The sequence below is a fragment of the Onychostoma macrolepis genome, chromosome 03, assembly GCF_012432095.1.
Source record: "Onychostoma macrolepis isolate SWU-2019 chromosome 03, ASM1243209v1, whole genome shotgun sequence".
NCBI lineage: Eukaryota > Metazoa > Chordata > Actinopteri > Cypriniformes > Cyprinidae > Onychostoma > Onychostoma macrolepis.
In genome coordinates, this window is record NC_081157.1 from 32,197,015 (window position 1) to 32,213,820 (window position 16,806).

General features: G+C 37.5%; 2 protein-coding genes across 3 annotated transcripts; one reads left to right on the top strand and one right to left on the bottom strand.

The window, feature by feature from the left end:
• Positions 1–4,289: 4,289 nt before the first annotated feature.
• mlx (MAX dimerization protein MLX) lies at positions 4,290–11,914 on the top strand. Of its 2 annotated transcripts, none has more exons than XM_058771700.1 (8): positions 4,290–4,398; positions 5,329–5,368; positions 5,597–5,686; positions 6,038–6,147; positions 7,828–7,930; positions 8,012–8,111; positions 8,320–8,521; positions 10,487–11,914. In XM_058771700.1, exons 1-8 carry the CDS (start codon positions 4,357–4,359, stop codon positions 10,541–10,543), a joined length of 744 nt encoding a protein of 247 aa, XP_058627683.1. In that variant the 5' UTR covers positions 4,290–4,356; the 3' UTR covers positions 10,544–11,914. The 2 variants fall into 2 exon arrangements, with proteins under 2 accessions (XP_058627683.1, XP_058627684.1); XM_058771701.1 differs by having other exon boundaries at positions 4,342–4,398; positions 5,332–5,368.
• On the bottom strand, positions 11,860–16,779 carry psmc3ip (PSMC3 interacting protein). Its single transcript, XM_058771703.1, has 8 exons — positions 16,646–16,779; positions 16,399–16,499; positions 16,145–16,234; positions 15,939–16,050; positions 15,694–15,839; positions 14,444–14,497; positions 14,035–14,094; positions 11,860–12,147 (listed from the first exon to the last, which is right to left on the bottom strand). Exons 1-8 carry the CDS (start codon positions 16,665–16,667, stop codon positions 12,091–12,093), a joined length of 642 nt encoding a protein of 213 aa, XP_058627686.1. The 5' UTR covers positions 16,668–16,779; the 3' UTR covers positions 11,860–12,090.
• Between the last annotated feature and the right edge of the window lie 27 nt (positions 16,780–16,806).

Here is a 16,806-nt window from a genome sequence, read left to right on the forward strand (position 1 = left end):
AAACTCATATATAACCAGTTTTGTCTGATTTTGAATAGCTCTAAAAACGAAACTCCCTGTTTCCACAGACCAGTTTTAATTCAGATTGACAGCCCACTACCCCCCGGTGTTACTTAGCCAGTGTCAGGATGGTCTGATGTAGAATTACATAAGAGGGGGGAGGGGGGTGTTCTTGTGGCTAATTTTACACAATGATTACAAAATTGGTCTCATTTTTAAAAAGGTTTCTATTTAATGAAAAATTAGCCTTATTATACGACGGCGTTTTAGTGCCTCGTTAAAAAAAATAAAAAATCTAAGATTACGAGATTAAAGTCGTAATATTTCGAGAATAAAGTCGAAATGTTACGAGAATAAAGTCGAAACTACGAGAATAAAGTCGAAATGTTACGAGAATAAAGTCGAAATGTTACGAGAATAAAGTCGAAATGTTTCGAGAATAAAGATTATATAGTTATAATATTTTGAGATAGGCTATTCTAGCCTTTTGTTCATGCAAATGGCCCGGATTTGGAGCACCGGGAGATATTCCAAATCTCAGTTTTCGAAATCTGTCAGTTTTATAGCGAAATACAAACAATATGTAGGCTATATTGCAATAATGTGTTTGTTAAGCGGCATGTGAGTCAATCATCTTTCCGATTACAATAACGAACGACGAGACATTTTCATTATAAATTAGGCTAAACTTTTTTTTTTTATGCCTTATGATGTTCCTTCAATTTATATCTTGCTATAAACTTGAAATAAAGAGCAAAAACACATTTATAATTTGTATTTCGTTATAAAACTGGCAGAATTTGAAAGCTGAGCTGTGTGTAAAAGCAACAAAGCACAAAATTGTTGTGATTACTGGTTGGCTGGCGCGCTACAAATAATGAATGGAAGACATTAAATATTATTTCCTCATTTACAGTATAAAAGGAAAAAAACAGTTTGTGAATGGGCACTTAACGTTTACAGCAGAAAAGACAACAATATAACATGTTAACAAATTTGAGTCCACTTCAACCTTTAGAACGTTTTATTGCTGTTTAATTAAACAGGCTACATGTGAGGAATGAAAGTTTGGGACGTTTTCGCGGAGCAGGTGGAATTTTCACAATAATTGAATGAATTTATTCACATAAATACAGCGATCTGTCACGCCACATTAAAGATCTTGAAAATCACATTATTGTAAGACACATAATTTGTGTTTCGTTATAAAACTGATTTTGAAAGCTGAGACTTTGTTTTATATTAAAAGCACTAAGAGCACAAAGCTTAAGCTACTGCTATTGTGTGGCTGGCGCACTACAAATAATGAATGCAATGGAATACATTAAATATTATTTCCAAGCATACTGTCCCCGCGAGTATGACACATGGTATGATTTCTGCTAATAATCCCACATAGCTATATTTGTAGTGTATTAAAAAAGGGTTAAATAAGAGAGCTACAGCGCCCCCAAAGGAATGTCGATTGAGTGTGTGAGCTGATGTTAAGATAAACAGTTGTTCCTGTTCAGTCTGTTAATAAATATCATATTCTTCATATTAAGCTGTTCCCGCGAGTCCTTAAAATTGACATCCCAGTAACATGATGCGGTCGCTCGGACGCAACAATATTCAAATCAATTCAGGAGGTCTGGCAACTTCTCCCGGTGCTCTCAACGCGGGCAATTTGCATGCGCGATATAGGCTATATACTCTCAAAATATTATAACTTTAATTTCTACGATTTAAATGATCGAAACATTTCGACTTTATTCTCGTACACTGTAAAAAAAAAAAAAAAACTTAAAACATTTTTTACCAGCTTCAGCAGATTTTTGAGTTTGCTCAACTTGTTTTTGTGGGAGATTCTCAAATTTTTGTTGTATAAACTTAAAACAACAAGTTGAGAAAACTCGAAAATCTGCTGAAGTTTGTTGCCTTAAAATTTGAAGTTGGCTCAACTTTTTTTTTTTACAGTGTAGTTTCGACTTTATTCTCAAAATATTACGACTTTAATCTCGTAATCTTAGATTTTTTTGTTATTTTTTAACGAGGCACTAAAACGCTGTCGTATTATTAAATGAACTTTTTTTTCCTTCTGGGGCCTGCCCTGAAAACAGGGGCGAGGCCAGAAATGTTTAAGTGGGTGGGCCGACATAAAACCGGGTGGGCAAGGTGCGTGTAAGAAAACTGCATAATTGCCAACAGAAAATACAGCGCAAATGTTCAATGCACAACACTTCTAAAGCATTAATTAACATTAATTTTAATTTCAACATTTTCTAATAATTATTAAAATTAAAATGTATCTGTTAACATTCGTACCTGAGCTAACAAAAAGTTGTAGCCTATTTTTATTAACTAACCTTAAAAATGAATTAATACTGTAACAAATGTATTTCTCATTGTTAATGTTAGTTAATGCATTACCTAACCTAAGTTTATTGTAAAGCATTACCTTAGTCTGAGACGACGGAGCTTCGCAGATGATCTTATAATCAGTCTCTGTCAGCTCGCGTTCAAAGGAGAGTAAACGAATACCGCAGAAATGTGCACAGCTGCAAATATGCAGTTTGTTGTGGAGAAGAGTATGTATCACAACGTTTATGTGTTTCTTTCTACAAAGGACGCATCTATTTAGCGGTTTAAACACGTTGCTAATATGATGCTTTAAACACACTCATAAGTTTCCAATCTAAATCCATCACCCGGTGGTCTGGTTTCATTTGTAGACGGTCTGGATTCAGTGCTGAGACTTAATTTTCATTTGGGATATCCAATATTTTTAAAGACTGATTGAGGTTTGTTTCACTATTTTCAAATTCAACATTATTTTAAAACGTGCTCATTTTACTATGTTCTTACGTCGTAAACATAAATGTGGGTGGGACTAACTGAATCACTGAGGAATCATCATTTTTGACAAGGGTATGCTATGCACCTATAGGAAGAAAACTCACGTTAAATATATTTTAAAGTAAATATATGAAGTTATAGGGAAACTATACGTTTATTATTATTATCGTTTAATAAATATCATTCATAAATATCATTTGCTGAATGTGTTTTTGTGCTGGCACCTTGGCTGGTTTAGGTCTGTCATGAATTAATAAACATGACAACACAACCGCCAGTAGGTGGCAGCAAGTCCCTGTTGTAATAAATGACTTACTGAATCATTCAAATCAACCGATTCGTTCAAAACGGCTGATTCAACAGAAACGAAACAAGTGAGTCCATCTGAATAGACCGCTGAATCACTGGCTCACTCGATTAGTTCAAAAACTGATTCATTCACGGAATGAAACACCGTGTTGCTCTGAGCTGTTGTATAAAACTAATAGCACATTTGTGCTCGCGGCCTCGCGCACATGTGCTGATATACAGAAAAGCACATTGCTTGTGCAATGAATATAAAAACGTATATATATATTTTTTTTTTTTTGTTTCATTGCTGGAATTATAAGGTCATTCTAACTGCATTCTAATGGGTTTCATCGCGCAGTGAATGCTTTTGGACTCTCAAGACGTGTTTTTTTTTCTTTCTCAAAGTTGGATAATATCAGCTCTCCTATCCTCTCTCAGTCCCTCACAGTCACACACACATTATGTCAGGAGAATGTCTTTAAATTCTAATCAAGGAAAAATGATTTTCCTCTTTTGAAAGAACTTCAAAAGTTGAAGTTCCATTTTGAGCGAAAAATGATGAAATTGTTTCCGCTTGTATGCAGCTTGTTACAGTACCAAGTTCTGATTGGCCAATCGCCGTTATTTAGTTCATAAATGATCATAAGTAGAGAATTTTAACATTTCATGTGCATGATAAGTTTCACGTAATACACAAAATTAATAATGCAAAGGGGATGGTAAGGGAGGATGGTGGTTTTACAGAGGGGATGTTTTGTGTCATTTTTTTTCGACCAGGGGGGATGCCATGACAAACTCTTAGAGCTCCACCATGTGGAATACATGACCACACACTGATGTTTGTCTTTACTCATATAGGTGACCGATGTAAGGTATATGTGAATAGGCTAATATAATACATAGACAATGCAATGAGTGGACACGGACTCAGACTTTTTTCAGAAATTTTTCAGAGTACAGACGAATGCATGTCATGTGTGACATATATATATAAAATAACAACATAAAATTAATATGAAAAGACATTAATAAACTCGGCACTGGACTCGGATGCAACACTGGAACGAACAGATAAATATATGAATGAACTAGAGTGCATCGGAAGTCATAGTCGTCGGCAGTCAGGAGAAAGACAGCAGGAGAGAGTGGAGGATGAGTCTCTAGAGGTCAGACCAGATAATAGCCGATAGGGGGCGCAGCTCGTAACATCCAGTCATTGTTTATTTCAAAATGACTGAAAACAGCGCGTCACCGGAGGATCCCTGGCTCAAAGTAAGGAAAAATATTCAGATAAAAACTGTCCGTTGATTTTAAACAGCCATATCCTCCCAAATCGCCCTCGTGAAGTGTGTTTCTGTTTATCTGTGTAACGTTAGGTCTGCAGCGGTTGGTTTCACTCTCTAGCTCAGCTGGCTAACGTTAGTCGTAAAGTTCAGCAAGTCAAAAGAACAATTACCCCGCTCCCCACATTATCGTGGTCTGAAAATGCAGTGTATTTAGCGGTGATTTAGACAACAGATCACTACAGAAACGCGGCCGAAAGCTGTTCTGCGACTATTCATGTTGTAAATGTTAGAATGGAAGCTATAACACATGTGTAAGAGTTGAATCCGCTAAGCTAACTTGCTTGTTCGCTACATTGACTCTTTATGGCTGTGTGTTTCGAAACGTATTTAAATTGTCACTAGATAGAATTTTTGGGCTTCGAAGGCGCGTTCGAACGAACGAATCGACTCCCCAGAGAACGGGATTCGATTCAAGTGACAGATCATGCCCCAAAATACTGTCAAGACAGCAAAATAAAGCTCACTAGTTCTCTTTGTTTGTGCCTTCACTGTATTTGTGCTGCTGTTCCAGTGCATTATAACGTCCTGACAAATTCATATGCAACGAATAAAATAATAAAATATGCCCTCAATTGCACCGACTGTAATGACAGCTTGACAATACGACAGAGATTGCTCAATCGGAGAGTTTGGAGACGCATTATGCATGTATATTAAATGCACCCTTTAAAGGGGTTATTTAGGACACTTCACAGTGGGGAGTTGATAAGTGTCCTAGATAAAGGTAAGGCAGGACAGGTCAGGCTCTGTTTGCATATGTGATCATCAGTTGGCTGGTCTCTGAATATTTAGTCTGGCTGGCTTTGAGTTGTTCTTCTGTTTGTCTTTTTATATCACCCGTCTCACCATGTCTCAGCAGACGGACGGCGCCTTCAGCGACAACGGCTTCGATCACAGTGAGCAACAGAGATATAAAATATTACTTTATAAGTCTCAACTAATGTGTTTTTTTCTTCTCCAGCTTATATACCAAGATTAAGGTTAGACATGCAGTTATAAAAATATAATTAACTCGTAGGCTGGACTTGACAAACTGAAACTACTTTGTGCTGTCAAATGTTTAAGTAACCAAAAATGAACACTGGTGTATACATTTATACTTATTTGAATTTCTATATCATTAGGTTTCTTTGCCGAGAGTGCTCGCAAAGGAAGTTTGGTGTCAAGAGCCAACAGCATCGGATCCACAAGTGCCTCTTCAGTACCAAACACAGGTAATGATACCTCAATCATCTAATATCAGACATGGCCATTATTTTATAACCTTTGCTCTAAAATGGTCATCGTTTCACTGTCATGAAATACTAAATTCACCCATCTATTTTCTAAAATGCATGTTAGATCTAATTGTGAACAATTAAATCCATGCATACGTACTGTATGCCAGACCATTCTCTGCTCTCTCTGATGCAAAGAACCAAGTCTGTGGCCTATATTGTTTTCTTTTTCAATTATGTTACACTCAGCTGTGCGATATAAAGGAAAACATATGTTGAATATTGCAACTTTAAAGACAGATATCAAGATGCAGTCTGCTACAACATACATTCTTCTCTTTGGTTTAGACGATGAAGACAGTGATAACAGACATGAGACACCCTATAAGGAGTCGTATAAAGACCGGAGGAGACAGGCGCACACACAGGCAGAGCAGAAACGCAGAGATGCCATCAAGGTAAGAATGAGAAGAGCAAATTGGTTTAGGGAAAACAAAGACAAAGAAAATATGTGACCCTGGACCACAAAACCAGTCTTAAGTCACTGGGGTATATTTGTAGCAATAGCCAAAAATACACTGTGTATGGGTCAAAATTATCGATTTTTTGTGCCAAAAATCATTAGGATATTAAGTAAAGATCATGTTCCATGAAGATATTTTGTAAATTTCTTACCATAAATATATAAAAACTTAATTAGTAATATGCATTGCTAAGAACTTCATTTGGACAACTTTAAAAGGCGATTTTCTCAATATTTAGATTTTTTTGCACCCTCAGATTCCAGATTTTCAAATAGTTGTGTCTCGGCCAGATATTGTCTGATCCTAACAAACCGTACATCAATGGAAAGCTTATTTATTCAGCTTTCAGATGATGTATAAATCTCAATTTCGAAAAATTGACACTTAAGACTGGTTTTGTGGTCCAGGGTCACATATTAGGGGTGTAACGGTATGTGTATCGAACGGTTCACGGGCAAGTTCCAAATGGAAGTGATCTGCTGACGGACAACATGCTGCGTTGTCACAGGAACATCCCAGCTGAAGATAATGAGGAAATTAGATCGCTCCCTTTGCCAAGTGCATTCCAAACGACTAAATAATGGCTCGCATGTGCCCTGCTCACTCCAAAGTCCCCACTCCAAGGGGATAGGGATGATCACTTCCATTTGGAACTTGCCCGTGAACCGTTCGATACACGATACGTGTACCGTTACACCCCTATCACATATAGTAGCTTACATAAGCACAAGGGAACCTAAGTACTTGGAAGTGACGGCAAAAATCAATCATAAAAGCACAGTAATTACTTGACTTGATTACATTCAGTTTGAATTTCTTCCAAACATTCCATTTTCAATGTTACATTAGGTAATGGTGGTCTTTTGGGTGTTACCTTGTGGTTCAGTTGCTTTTCTGACAGCAGCTGTACTCTGTGACTTTCAGTTCAGGGCAGCAGCATTGCAGTTCTGTCTGATGCAATGAAATGGAGCAGTGTCATGAGATGGGTTTTTATGTTGAAATATGTTTAACTTCACATGCTGTCTTGAAAATATAGCGCAAGATGAGATGTAACTGCCAAAGATGCCTGTCCTTGGATTGATTTAACTTTAATTTAGCACTAGTTTAAGAGTCTAGATCTGGGTGGGTGGGCATTTTTGCCAAATAGAAATACTGATTTTGTAAGCATAGGTCTGCACAAAGAATATTACTTTATTCCCTGATAAAAATGTTTTTTTTTAAGGCTCCAGGTGCTGTGCTTGTTTGTAGGGCTGCTCAATTTGGCAAAACACTTTGTGATTATAGAAATATGGCAATAATAATAATCCATCAAGCTTTCATTTTGTTGGAAAAATTATGCAGGGACCCTTTAAATCATCTCTTCTGCTGACAACAGCTGGTTTGTAAGTGCTTTTTATTACAAATTTGGGAAGATGATCAGTGCATGTTGTGTTCCCAAATACACAGTACAAGCAACCCAAAACATGCAGAGATGAGTTTATGTGGAGCAGAATTTACTGTGAACAGAGCCGTTTTGAGATCTTAAACACTGGATTGTGAGCTGCTCGTGTGTAAAAGAACACAGCGTTGTACTTCTGTCACTCAAATGTGTCTGTATGGATCTCTGTCCCACAGAAAGGCTATGATGACTTGCAGACTATAGTGCCTACATGCCAGCAGCAGTCTGACTTTGCCATGGCCACACAGAAGATAAGTAAAGCTACAGTCCTGCAGAAGAGTGAGAACCTTCATTATATTTCCTTGTCACATGTCTTTCACTCTGGAATGGAAAAGCTTATCAGCTTGTGTGTGTTTGCAGCAATCGACTACATTCAGTTTCTCCACAAAGAAAAGAAGAAGCAGGAAGAGGATGTTTCCACACTTAGGAAGGAGGTGATGGCGCTGAAAATTATGAAAACGTGAGTGGGGGGTTATTTACAGGGGGCCGGGACATTTTTCACTGCTTAAGCAGATAAATGTAGTTTCACTTATTCTCACGCAGGGTTGTTTTCGGCTTTATCTGAAACTGTCACTTTTCTGCCAAGAAAGATAACACCCTCAAGACCTATAAAAGGGAGGGAGGAAGAAAAGTCTCAGATACTAATGTGTTTCCAATGTTGTTTTCAGGAACTATGAGCACATTGTGAAGGCCCATCAGAATAACCCTCAGCAGGGCAGCGAGCAGGTTTCAGATCAGGTGAAGTTCAGTGTGTTTCAGAGCATCATGGACTCTCTGTTCCAGTCCTTCAGTGCCTCAGTGTCGGTCAACAGCTTTCAGGAGCTCTCTGCCTGCGTCTTCAGCTGGATCGAGGAACACTGCAAGCCCCAGGTATAGCACATACACGTGCTCGCACGTTTAAAGGGATAGTTCATCCAAAAATGAAAATTGTCATCATTTGCTCACTCTCATGTCATTTCAAACCTGTTTGAGTTTTTTTTCTTATGTTGAACATAAAAGATGATGTTATGAACAATGCAGGTAATCAAACAGTTGATGGTCCCCATTGACTTCCATAGTATTTCAATGGGAACGAACAACTGTTTGGTTTTTCAACATTTTTCAAAATATCTTCTTTTGTGTTCAACTTAAGAAAGAAACTTATACAGGTTCGGAACGACATGAAGGTAAGTAAATGAAACAAAATTTTCATTTTTAGGTGAACTATTCCTTTAAGGCTTGTTAATTGCTGAATTATGACATGAACAACGAGTTGCAGTTCTCAGCTTTTTTTAACGTAAAGGTCCACAACAATACTTAAAGGCCCCATGAGTTTTCCAGTTGTTTGTGATCTACTGGATAAGGATTTTTAAAAATAGTTTTCAATCAGTTTCTACCTGATAAAATATTGTAGAGTTTGAAAACTAGAAAATAATGTATATTCATTAAATATTTTTTTATATTTAATTAACTTGACTTTTCTAAGTCTAGAAATCACATTTAAAATTAGGTACGGTACACAGATGTCATGGTTCGGTACGTACCTCGGTTCGATACGATTTCGGTACAAGGGGGAAAAAAAGAAATCTACTATGCTGTTTCTTTTCATTTATTTTTAACAGACAGTAGTGCAAATTTAAAAAAATTCCATCTAGATGTGAAAATACTAATTATTATTACATGTTTTATATATATATATATATATATATATATATATATATATATATATATATATATATATATATATATATATATATATAAACTGTTTTGTTTTCATTGTGAGTGTACACAAATAAAAGCAGACCTTTATACAGTGATTATTAATAAGACAATAACTGTTTAAAGCTGATTCTGCTGGTATAAGGAAACGGAGCGCACACACACACATCAGTTCCAGCATTGCTAACTTGACAGCGCAGTTGGTACTTTATCAAAATAAAATACAGTGAAACAAACATCAGCGCGCGCGCCTCTGTGTCACCGTTGGTACGCAACTGAAGTACAAAGCCTATCATTTACATAATAAATAATAGTTTAGCATTCAGATACGTTACATCGCAAATATGGAAATATTATGGAATATTTGGATTTGTGCCGAATGAGAGAGGTAAGATACACGAGCACAAAGCTCCATTTCGCAAACAGTTGAGTGTGCAAGCCTTTAAAGTATACTCCCTTGTCAGTCTATGTGAGAGATGCATTCAGAATCAGCACATGATCACTGTCTGGGGGCTTTGTTTTCAAGTGCGCAACTCATGGCATTCGCTATTCATCTGCTGGCGGTTATCAAACAGCGTTGCATTACTGCTGGCGCCCCCTTCTGGATTGGGGGTGAATTGCCTGTATTCGTCATAAGGCCTCATGCACCGAACCGAGATGCCTGTACCGTGACGGAATACATGTACTGTGCCACCCCTACCCTTTCATTTAGTCTGACTTATTGTCAGTTGATTTAGTTCAAAATAAGTCTGGCTTTTTTGGTAAACCTGTTTTATGAAACAGGCCCCTGGTTGAGAATTACTGTTTTATAGAACATTTACACACTTTTTTTTTTAAATCACATAGCTGACTGCTATTTTTCTTAACAGGAAAAATGCATGAAGCGATCAAGTATAAATGCCCCTCGCCAAAAACACAAAGTATGTGCTCATACCAACCAGACAAAGCAACTGGAAATGCATTAAACACGCAAAACATGCCATAAAAACATTAATAACACTCTACTCAAATCAATGTAGACAACCAGATCACTACACAAGCAACAAGAAGCTTCAGCTTTTCAGTCAATCACCTACACAGGCTTAGATAAACGCGGGAAACTCACAGACTGATCATGTTTTTCTGTATTGTTGACAGACGCTGAGGGAGTTTGTGGTGACCGTGCTGCAGCAAATGAATGGTCAGCTGTACTGAAGCTGTCAGTCTGTATGTTTGTCCGTCTCTCAGGCTAATATCTCATTCAAGAACAGTCTCTCTTTCACACACACACACACACACACACACACACACATACACACACTATGCAGCAGGGTATCAGCACACTAATGGACTGGGGTGCGTTCAAGAACTCTAAAGAGATGAAGTAGCGCTAATTTATTCCAATCAGTCATTTTATTACTAATAATTTGGAAAGTGATAATCTGATCCAAGATGTTTGCGATTGCATATTGTTTCCTCAAACACCTTCAGCTGGTTTAGAAATGAAAGAATGTGTAAGTTCTGTTTAGTCGATGTTTTCGAACACACCTCAGTCCTGAAGTTTAATAATTTCTTTTTGTTTAGTCTAAAACCAGAAGAGTTTCATCAGTATTCATATTTTCAAAAGTTTGCAGTTGTGATGCTAAGATAAAATAGCATCTTGAGAACCACAAATATGAGGAATACTCAGCTGTCAGACAACTTCACCCCCCGTATACTGAGGTGAGAGATATGTCTCAATTTACTGCATTTTAAACCAGACAGCTGCCTTTGAATGATTAAGCTTGGTGTGTTGCATTCAGTTATCATCTTTACCTCATGTTCAAATCATTTTCCAAAGCACAACTACATTTTCACCTTTGCGAACAGCCTAGTGCTGGAAAGGGGAGCCGAGAGGTCTGGTTACACTGTGATGTATCACTGTCAGTTGGTTTTTACGTCCAGAAACAGCTGTCTGGCATGCTTTAATATAAAGTTAGGCAATGCTGAGCCATCTTAGTTCCTCTTTGTCCTTGGGATGCTGTGACCAAAGATTGCAGTGTCTATGCACAAATAATGGAAGATAAACCTCTTTTTTGTCATGTTATGTCAGTTTTTGTTCAGCTTTGTGTAGCGCAATAATGTTTTATTCTACATTTATGTAAATGATTTAAGCTCTTGTGATCAGTATGTTTTGTGCTGCATAAGCTATCAATGAAGACACAGTCGCATCCGTGCGTGGTTGCAGCTTCACATGGTGTGACCGCCCAATTCTATTTATATTTTTAATTAATGTTAATTAAGGCGTAATGAAAATTAGAATCGAAGTGTACTCAGGACACAGATTTTTAGGTATTGAGATCTTTTTTTAAATAGCAGATGATAGTACAATCAACTGTTTGACCTGTGCTGGAATAAGGGACATCTTTACAAGTTAAGCCATACAGTGGAGCGAATGCCAGCTCACAGAAACGAGGCTACATTGTGCTGAACTACTATACTAGACTCTGTGCTTCTGCATTTCTGACTTCAACGGAAGAATCTGGTGGAAATATTTTTGTATCAGTATAATTTTTTTAATTGAAAAATAAACAATGTTCAAACTTATTTACAGCTTGTTTGTTCTTTCTTTCTCAACAGAACTTTTATAAATAGGATTGGTTTTTAACAAAACAGTTCTCTCAGTGTCCTAGAATCCTCTACATTACTTTCCAACCTTTCCAAAGGTCTGGTGTCCCAGCAACGATGTTGGCGGCATCTGAATTTAATCAGTGAGTCCTCCATCAGATGCTGGGCATTGTCACTTTATGGTCCTCATCTGTTTCAATCCCAGCCTCCTCCTGATTTCAAACACAAGATGTAGAGGAAAGAAAGTTTTTCACTTGCCAGTATAAAAATACTCTAAGGCAGGGTTTCCCAAATCAGTGGCTGTGAACTCCTAGGGGTTTGTGAGGGAACTGTGGGGGGTTTTAAGTTGATGAAAAGCTAATAATTAAAGAAATAGTTCGCTCAAAAATGAAAATTCTGTCATTAATTACTCAACTTCACGTCGTTCCAAACCCTTCGTTCATCTTCAGAACACAAATTAAGATATTTTTGATGAATTCCGAGAGCTTTCTGACCCTCCATAGACAGCAATGGAACTGAAATGTTCCCAGGCCCAAAAATGTAGTAAGGACATTGTTAAAATAGTCCATGTGACATCGGTGGTTCAACCTTAATTTTACAAAGCTACGAGAATATTTTTTGTGTGCAAAGAAAACTAAAATAACTTAATGCGTTGGGGTACTGTCAATAATGGCGGCCAACAGGGCTGCGGAAGAGAAGAATTGTTGAATGAAGTCATTATTTTTGTTTTCTTTGCGCACAAAAACGTATTCTCATTGCTTCATAAAATTCTGGTTGAGCCACTGATCTCACATGGAGTATTTTCATGGACTGCAGTGTTTCCCATACGATGATTTATTTGTGGCAGGCCGCTACAAATACCTACCACTGCCCCTGCGTCTCACACACACGAGCGCGACTTTAGCGCAATATTTAGCAACTTTCAAACCCTTTTAGCGGCTTTTTTTTTTTTTGCATAAAAAGGTACTTACTGACAAACCTAGCGACTTTTTTGAAAAAGCCTTAGCTTTCATTCAGTTGGAAGATGTCTCCAGTACTGCCCCGCTCCCGGTGCAGTGTCGCCTCGCTCGGCGTCTGTTCTATTGGCCGTACTGCAGCTGACTCCTCAATAAATCATTTACAAATTAGCGTTTCCAAGCACCTGTCGCTTACTGACTGCTTGGACTTTTAAATATAAACATAATTTGTCTGTTAATATGCTCAGTTTGTTACTCAGCAGTGCGTGGCATGAGACAAAACAGTAATATAGCCAAAACCACCGCATACAGTCGCTTTTTAGTGTAGATGTTGATTTTACCAGACAATGTCGCGATTATAAATCAGGATTTAAGGAGTATAGTGAGAATGATTCCTGGTTAACAGGTATTATTAATGGGTCGTGATTAGTCACTATTTACACTTGTTTTATGTTTTATGACAACAGAAAATATATAAATGTGAACAGCTTTATTGGGCATTTAATTGTATTGCAGTATGTGACGGTTCATAGAGTAGAATAGATCTGAAGTGCCAAAACTTGTCTTTTTTTTACAGTCTATGGTCTGAACGCAAACTTGATGCAATGACGTCATAAATATGCAAATTAATGTGTGATGTCACCTGCTGCCACAAGGCCCACAAAATTGTGTGGGAAACACTGGACTGTTTCTGGGCCTTGAACATGTCAGTTGCGCTGCTGTCTATGCAGGGTCAGAAAGCTCTTGGATTTCATCAAAAATATCTTAATTTGTGTTCCGAAGATGAACAAAGGTCTTATGGGTTTGGAACGACATGAGGATGAGTAAATATTGACAGAAATTGAATTTTAATTAAAATCTCTTTAATCATATCCAAAGTAAAAAGACTATCTCCGCATGTGCTGCAACTTTAACATGCATTTGGCTATGTTACTTGAGGTAGGTTCGCTTTATGTACAGTCACAATTTCCAATATTTTAATAGACAGAAGTTTAAAGTTTACAGCATTTCAATAGTATTAGGGTAAAATAAAAGCTAACGTGATGTAACTGAAATATTAACATTAAGTAAATTTGTTACTTCTAAGGGGTTTGTCTGTCAAAAAAGTTTGAATGGGAAACCCATTTTAAGGGAATGACTCACCAGAAACTGTTTCTTGCTTTTTGGGTACCCCTCCAAAATAGCTCCAACCATATCGGTAACCTGGCAGGTAAAGAGACATAAATGACTTAAAAGCCGTGCGTGGAGTTTCATGTTATGGTACATAAGACTAAATATATACCTAATTATCTGTATAGTGTAAGTTATGTAGCATTATCACAGGTATCATTTGTTAGGTCAGTTGACCTTTGGCGGTGATAGTTAAGACCATAATGTGCAAGAGCATTTTCCATTCATAAATAAACCATAGTGCTGGGGACACAAAGATAAATCTGAAATGATTGCACTTTCATAAAGACACGCCTTATGGCTGTATCATTAAAAACTAGCTGACATTTTGTCTCCTGGGCAGAATCTGAAGTTGTGAATAAATGTTTTTATGGATCATTACCATTCTCTTCCTCTTCCTCCACTCCTTCACATAAGTCTCTCTCTCCTTGTAAACCTGAGGGGCAAGAAATACATTTGTCAGCAACATAAACAAGCGTAATACACTGTCGACTGCCCCAGGACATCCACATTATCTGTATAAACTTCACCTAATGAATCAAACATACTGCAGAGATGCTAGAAGGCTTTAGATTAGTATTTTTGCATTGCTTACAAGAAAGCTATTTAATGTGCAGGGCTCAACAATAAGAATGGCCCAGGGCCAGTGTGGGAGAGATTCAGGTCAGTGGATGGACTGTCATTTGCACTTACTCAACACTACATTTTGTGTTCATTAATCATGCACAGAGCTGGTAAACATTAACACTTGGTTTTCTGTCATGTATTGCATATTGTTGTTATGATTTAGCTCATTTAAATAGGTTACCAATGTAATGTCATGTAACTGTTCAAAGAAACTGATCAAAATTATGAGACTGAGAGAAAATGTTGTGCACAATATGCCAGTTTTCAGCAAAAAAAAATTTTAATAGGGATCATGGTGTTAAAATATAGCTGTATAATTCCAGATATTATTGCAGAATTTTTTTGTTCAAACATTTGATGAAAAATGCAGTAAAGTAATGAATTATTGTTACAATTTAAAACAACTTTTCTATTGGAATATGTTTTGAAATGCATATTATTCCTATTATGACAAAGCTGAATTTTCAGCAAAATTACTCCAGTCTTCAGTGTCATCTGATCCTTCAGAAATCATTCTAATATGCTGATTTGCTGCTCAAGAAACATTTATTATTATTATTATCAATGTTAGAAATAGTTGTACTGCTAAATATTCAAGTCTAAACTGACTTCCCCCAAGGTGAATATAAAGTTCAAAAGAACAACATTTATTCGAAATAGAAATAGTTTGTACTTTGTAGCATTATTTTGTAACATTACTGTCATACACACAAACACACTACTGTTCAAAAGTTTGGGGTCAATAAAATATTTTTCTAAAAGAAATAATAAATATAAATATATATATATATATATATATATATATATTTCCTGACATGTATTGCCAAAAAATAAATACTATCATTTTTTGGGTGGGTCTGAGGTAAAAATGCTGGCAGGAAGTAAAAATATGAACCACTAGTCTGACCTACTGTTGGTCCCAGAATAGATCCTGCATGGTTAATTTGACAAATGGTGCCAAGGCCAAAGGATCACCAGATATTAAAGAACACAGTGATTTCTAACCTTCTGCTTCTCCTCAGGGGTCACATGGTTTGTAGCTGACTTGATTTTATCCAGCCTCTCTCTGTACCCAGAGCACTCCGCCTGCAGCTCCTGGATCTGTGCCTTCATCTCTGCTGTGGTTAATGAGCCGTTCAGCTCCTTCAGTTCTGAGGGCAAAAAGATGAACTTTTTTTATCAAATACAGACAGTCTGTGCACAAGTTCAAACCACACGTCTTTTCCCAGCAGCACATGTTGAGTGCACACCTGTATCCAGCTGCCTGCAGCTCTGTGAGATGGTCTGTACTTCAGCACTGAGTTCTGCAACACGAGCATCCATCTTCTTAAGTTCAGCATCACTCACATCCGCAAACTGAGACTGAAGGGTTAGAAAGGACATCTGTCAGGCTGATTACCCAGCACCAGTTCTCTTCATATTAACAGCAAACTGTCTCCATCCTAATCAGACCAACCTGATCTGCAAAGTAGATCTTCTGCTTTCCATAGACTTTCTCTTTAATCTTTCCTTCCTGGGCCAGCTGCTCCATTGCCTTGACCACAGCCTGAGAAAATAAAGGTGTTTAACGTCCCAAAATCATATAACATAATACACTCTGTAATATTTAACACAACGGTGGTGAGCACCACAAAGAGCTCTTGTATCATCACACACAGATGCCATTGAAGCAGAACGGGTCAAAAGAGGTAAATCTGAAATGCGTTTTACCGTTTTACCCATACCACACTGCTTCTGTAGGTTTGTAAAGACATCCTGAGCACTATAGGGTCTGTTTTTCTCATTCAGGTAAGCGAGGATCTGTGCGACACCTGTGTGGGAGACAAAGATGGAAATCTGATGTAGTTTAGCTGATTATTGTATTGTAGCGTCGTGCTATAACGCTACCATTTATGAAATCACAACCAAATGAAGGCATAACATGTTCAGTAGGGTAAGTAAAAGATGCATCGCCAACCTGCGCTGTCTTTTTTGCTCATTGTGTAGATTTGTCAGCGAGCTGCACTTCTTCCTGTTGTTTACCTCAGTCAGCTTTCGCGCGCCGCCGAGTTGAATTGTGGGAATACCGGTGACGACGACACGCAAGTCATCCTGATGGTTATGAATGAACGTGTGTCA